This window comes from Porites lutea, chromosome 4 (genome assembly GCF_958299795.1).
Source record: "Porites lutea chromosome 4, jaPorLute2.1, whole genome shotgun sequence".
NCBI classification, from domain to species: domain Eukaryota; kingdom Metazoa; phylum Cnidaria; class Anthozoa; order Scleractinia; family Poritidae; genus Porites; species Porites lutea.
The window spans coordinates 4,141,797-4,148,112 of record NC_133204.1 but is presented as its reverse complement, the minus strand read 5'-3'; the positions used below and the strand labels follow the sequence as shown (position 1 = coordinate 4,148,112).

Genomic DNA, 6,316 nt, shown 5'->3' with positions numbered 1-6,316 from the left:
TGGCACTATAACCACGTGAGATTTACTCGGATCGCTAAAAATCTTATGCTATATTGTAGAGTGATCTATATGTTATCCATGCTTTATGTTAGACTTATGATCAAAGTAAAGGTGGGGATACCAGAGAGCTCTTCAAAGGTAGGATGGTACCCTCATAAAATAACTGGGTTGAGTAACCTTAAGTGGTATTAATAAGAACTTCACTGCTGGCCTGGGCCTGAACATGTCACCGTAAAATACTGTAAACACTTCAGTCAATATTGCCTTGTAAGAATGAGTGGAGAGGTTGCTCCAAGACTTCCATCCAATCTCTGCGTGGGTTACTATTCATATTATTTTTAATAGAATTGGAAAATCACTTTTTGTGTATATTGGGCCAATGTTAGCATTTTTTGTATCATTCTGATTTTTTTCTTAGGTTGCATTCTGCACCATGACATTTGTGTTATCAGTGCATTTTAAAATCTCACCATTTCAGTTGATCTTAGTCACGGGATTCTGGCTCCTGAAGAATCTCTAAACTGGAAAACTATTTCCCTGTTCTCGAAAACACTATTTCTAGTCCACACAACTTGCCGATCTGAAAATATTTCAAAATTTTATAAGTGAATGACCAAGACAACTTCCAAAGCTCAGCAGTTAATATTAATTGATTCAGATGTTAACCGATTTACTTCTAGCTTCCACCTCCAAAAAAAAAATAAAAGTGACTGGAATCATCTTTCAAAGAAGGGCATCAAAGCCTGCAAGACATTTTAGCGCTCCATTTAGGGATTGTGCAAAAACTCTCCCTTACATCATGGGATTTTTCAGTGGGTCTACTACCTTGCAAGTACCATTGGGATGAGTCAACTGCGAACTTCAGTACATTGTAGTAGAATGGATTTGGGGTAATGATTCCCTTTGCCAATGGTTCTGAACTCAGGTCATTTAAGATTTTATTTAAGCTCATTTTATTGTTTTGCAGGATTTTTGGGGGGGGTGCTCTTTACAGATGTTAGAAGAAAACTAAACAAATTATCAAAACGTATACATGTATATATTTTGCCAGGGAGTGCTTTTAAAATTTTATTAGCAGTTGTATTGATAATCATTAAATGATCAGTCTTTTTTTCTACTTGACTGTTAGCAAGCAAAAATGAGCGCTGTTACGTTTTAGAAAAGTTCTACAAGCTCACTGGTCTGATTTTTATCTCAGCTCGCTTGGCAGAGTAGTGATATCCTTTCCATGCACGCCAGTTGACACCATCAGCATATGATGAGTGTTTCCCATGGTGATAAAAACCGTTCAGATTGGAGCTATGACAACTGCCATACCACCAGGCTCCTTTATAGGTAACAGCACAGTTGCCTGACGAGATATCATTATCTCGGTCTTTGGTTGAGAATGCATGGCCACGATGACCAGAAAAAGAGTCTCCTGCAGTTCCTAAGAAAAAAACACGAGAATTTTAACATTGCTGTTAAAAAATATAATCCAACAGTGGACGAGGCACAATTGGAGGGTAGGGAATCAGACTTAGCGAAAATAACTACAATGGACTGGTGCTAAGAATGCACGGCCACGATGATAAGAAAAAGAGTCCCCTGCAGTTTCTAGGAAATAAAACACGAGACTTTTACAATTAATGTTAGAAAAGGAGGGCAGGGAACAAGGGCACCCAACGACTTGTTTCTTTAAAATATCTGTTCGAAGAAGCAAATATTGCCTAGAATTTTCTATTACTTGGGGAAGGCTAAAAATTTCTCAGGGGCACCCAACGAGAATGTAGTTCAAAACCACTAAAACATAGCATTTTTAAACGTATTTTGGTATTTAAACGGTAGATATAGGCATATTTTTATCCCCTAAAAATTTTTCATCTGTTCGGATTTCCTAGCTGAAAGTCTAGTTATCCGAACATTATAGGGATCAAAACTTACCTTTTCGAAAATTTCAGCCAGAAAAAGGGCTCCCGAAAATTCTAGGTGACCTTTTTAGGGTAAAAATCCGTTAAAAATAGGCAATTATACCATATTTTAGATGTTCGAAAATCCTAGGAGAAGCAGGCAAGCAAGAAATTTTACAACAAATGTTCCGAAAATTCTAGATCTCAAATCGTCTTCCGAACAGATATTTTCCCGAAAATTGTCGTTGGGTGCCCCTGATTTCTAGATGACCGTTCCATTCATGTACAATTTTGGAAAATTATCTAATAAATTCCCTACGATTTTCTGAAGGTTAATTTTTTTTTTCGTTATTTTTCCTAGAAAAAAGGAAACCTAAAATTTTCGGATTCAAAGATGTGTTGGAGAGAGGAAAATGTCTCACTTTAGTAATACGTTAAATTTCATCAAAAATTTTCGGAAAAATAATACTTAAGCCCTTGTAATTTCGAAAAACTCAAGTTCTCCTAGGATGACCGAATAGATACAGATTTTACAGCGCCACATAGAATGCTTTTCTAACGATCTAAAGGTACTCTGGATAGCCTAAAAAGTGTTTTCAATGCATTTAGGAGGAAACCGTTGTTGGGTGCCCCTGAGGGAAAGTCGACTTAGCTGGCCTGACTATTGGACTTATCATGGTCACCCATATTCAAAACATACCATATGTTTTGAAATGAATAAAAGATTTTCAATCGAAGAAGACTGAGGAACAGCCAACAAACCAGCAAATCAAATCAGATCTTTACCTGAATAAGCTCCGAGACTAAGCTGGTATTTGGTCTTTTCGCTTGTAACTGCAAACATGTTGTATTCAGCGTAAACAGTGTTGCCTGTAGTGTCCTCTAGGTCAACTCGAAGCTTGCTCCTGGTTTTAGTCAGGCGGTGAATCTTGTCTAATCCAAGCCAAAACTCGCCATTCAGGTTACCAAAGCCATGCTTGTAATCATTCCAGCCACGGTAGAAATCAACCGAGCCGTCTAGTCTCTTTTGGAACACTGTCCACCCCCCACCGGCCGTTTTTTGGTCACAGAACACATCGAAGGCTCCTGAACCATCAGGGTCGATTGTGTAAACACCGCTGAGTTTCTCACCAGATTTGTACAGCTCAGCACAGTTCTTCTTAGCTGTTGAGAGACAAGACAGCGTAACAAAGAAAAGATTATTAAAATTCTTCTTGACGAGTTTCCCTCCTGCGGGATATCTAACAGTACATCTATTTATATATATCCAGTAGTTATTCTTGATCTGGAGTTCCTTGCGCTTTCTAAAAAAAAAAGGATACAAGTTTTGCCTATACTGAAAGTTTTGATAAACTGGTAATTTTATTTTTTATTAATATTTTTATCGAAGTAGCAAACTGTCCGTAATCTTTATTACGGAAGTAAAAACCGGAGGACATGAATATTTGCAGTCGATTAGTGACAATTAAAAAAATCACACCAGATAATGCTTTACCTTTTGAAGAAGTGTTATTGCCTTTCAGTATATTAACGTCGTTTTGTACCTGAGTGAGTTGTTTCGTTATTTTTTGCAGCAATTTTGCAATTTCCTTGTTTGGCGCTTCGTAGAAATACACATTGTTACAGTGCTGGGTTTTTTTACGAACCGATGTCGAATTTGCAACATTCTGCGATGGTTTAGCAAGCGTTTGACAAATGATCGTAAACAACGAGAGAAACAGCAGACTGCAATGGAAAGAAGCTTCCGAATGAAAAGACATCATCGAGATTTTCGGTCTGAGGTCAAGAATAAACTTCAACGTAAGAGGCTGAAGGATATGTCCAGAAAACTGACCGAGTACTGGCATATTTATCCGCGACAGTACGTGATTCTATTATGTTTTGCGGTTTCAATCGTTACAAGACAAAAAAACTTGTTTCTAGACACAACAATCAACCGAGATTTGTTATTTGCACATGGCTTATTCTTTGACAAATGATTTGAAGTTTTATTGACATATTCCATTAGAGTATTAGAGGGTCTACTCTTGCCTAATCAGATCTAGGCAAATTTTGGGTTTTCAATGAGCTCCAGGAGCGGATACAGGATTTTTTTTTAGGAGGGGGTGCACTCTTCTCTTGCTCTACTTCAACACCAATAAACCACATAGTTTTTTTTGTTTTGCAGGATGCCAGTTGTATTAGAAAACCGCAGATCATCTCAGCAGGGGGGGAGGGGTGCGCACCCCCTGCACCCTCCCCCTAGATCCGCCCCTGACCTCCCTTTACTAAACGCGAACGGGCTAATTTTTGTCCTGGTCTTCCTTAATTGTAATGCTGTTGTTGTAGTTTTTCCTTACTGTAACATTGGATGTAAGTAATTTCTTGCATGAGGATAACAACAATGGACGTTTTGCCTTTGTTGCCCAGTGGAAGTTCTTCCCAGGCATGAACCAAAAATGTTCGTTTTCGGCTCTTTTCTGGAAATAACAGAAAGCAAAAAAGTATAGTTAATAAATATTTTTAGATTATTGCAAAAAGCGAATTCAAAGAAAACCGGCTTTATCTGTCCAGTTGATGTACGTCTTAGTATTCAGCCTTTCTGAAGGCCTTGGGTATTTTTTACCTGAGAGCACTGCCGCTAACGGAACACTGACGGCTGCAAATGGCCGAAACAACTGACGAGATGTCTTTTCTCCTCCATTTTAAACACCTGCACTCCAAAACTACAGTAAAATGGATCGGCGGCCTCAAAGCGAGCGCCACAAGTTTATCAGTGACTTCTTAATGTCCACTCTCTTGTGTCATTACTCCTTTAAATTAAGGCCCTTTAGAATAAAGAGAGAATGAAGTGATCCGATATGTGCGGACTTGAAACGGATATGGAAAAAGGACGTCATGGGATAATCGATCGTCTCCGTGCCGTAGTGAGGTTTTCGATGAAACGATAACTTTATGCTAAAACCGAAGTCTTTATTATACATTTGGCAGCAAGTGGAAGTTAAGGAGAACAACTTTCTTATTTTTCAAAAACATCAAAATTTTGATATAAAATTATAATTTTACAATCACCCTACTTTTTTCAGTGAGTAGGTTCAGTAGAGATCACTTCCACAGCCAGGTAGCAATCGCCGGCTTATGTCGAGGCCTTATACATGATATATACATATGCATATATTTAACAAAGCGAACACAGATCAAGAAAAAAAAGTGATTTCATATTTGTTTAGTGGAAATGTTTGAAGGAATTTGAATACAGAGAGTTTTGAAATGCTTCATTTTAACAATTTTCCTGAATTTTACAAGTCTTGGCGGTGGATTTCCTAATTCAAATGCAATCATTCCGTAAATGTGCACAGTCAAAATGATACAAAAATAAGCAAATGCCAAATAAAATTAACAGGCTTTTGACAGACCACAGACAACCCAAGTACTTCGTCGTATATATTCGTGTTTTGAATAATCATAGAAAGGATTATTATGCAAAGCGACAAAATTGGGATCTCCTTTATGGAGTTTAGAACCGTCGCAGGAATAGTTGCTAGTTGAGGAAATAAAATGCGAAGAGCTTAGCCAGTAATGGTTATGCTTTTGACAGTTTCGCGGATACCACTTTTAATCAGCGGGTTACAGCATTGGGTTATACGTGTTAACGGACTTCCGTTTAGTCCAAAAAACAAAACAAAACAAAACAATTCTTCCCCTCGTGGTAACAACCCTCGGCAAGTTCAAGTGGGGGGTAACGGGAAGTGGAGGGAGGGGGGGGGGGGGGAGTTATCCGGGTAAATAGGCGGTGGGAGGATTACAAAAGGCGGGAGAGAAAAGGGCGGGAGGTGGGAGTTCTAAAAAGGTGACAGACGGAGAAAAAGAAAAAAAAATCGTTTTAAATATTTCGCAATCGAAAAAGCTAAAGAAAAAGGGGTTAGAGCCGGGAAAGCACTGAGGGTGCAGGAGGTGCACTGAGCTGTTTTTAAAACATCCTTATCGTTCACTAAAATAAAATAGAATAAGAAATGAAATAAATGATTTATCGGCACTTTTTCTTTCAGCCGAGATTTGTGTGAGGCGTTCAGCCTCCGTCTGGGTAATAGATTGTTTTGAAGGCACCTTGAATTAACTTCTCGGTCGGCAGTTTATGACACAAATACAAATATACTTGATCAGTTGATACAGGGCGCTCTCCATCCAACCAAAACTTTCGAAAAGGTACAGAATTTTCCCGGAAAGGTTCCAGAAATTCCGCAAACTGTTGAATTTCTGAAATGCGAACCATGCCACCGAAAATTCTAGATTTTCCGGGAGCAAAGTTGAATGAAAAGAAAACTTCAGGGAAAAGATTTTCGAAAACTTGGGTATGCCTCGTGAGGTAGCCCTGTTTTTAGAAATTTTGGAAAATGTTGTTCAATTCGCTCCCTAACCTGCGAGGCTATTCGCTCCTGGAGGTAGCC

At 38.6% G+C, this 6,316-nt stretch overlaps 1 protein-coding gene across 1 annotated transcript; it reads right to left on the bottom strand.

The window, feature by feature from the left end:
• Nucleotides 1-936: 936 nt before the first annotated feature.
• LOC140935326 (microfibril-associated glycoprotein 4-like) lies at nt 937-3,649 on the bottom strand. The gene is made up of 3 exons (XM_073384878.1): nt 3,385-3,649; nt 2,676-3,053; nt 937-1,429 (listed from the first exon to the last, which is right to left on the bottom strand). Exons 1-3 carry the CDS (start codon nt 3,647-3,649, stop codon nt 1,167-1,169), a joined length of 906 nt encoding a protein of 301 aa, XP_073240979.1. The 3' UTR covers nt 937-1,166.
• Between the last annotated feature and the right edge of the window lie 2,667 nt (nt 3,650-6,316).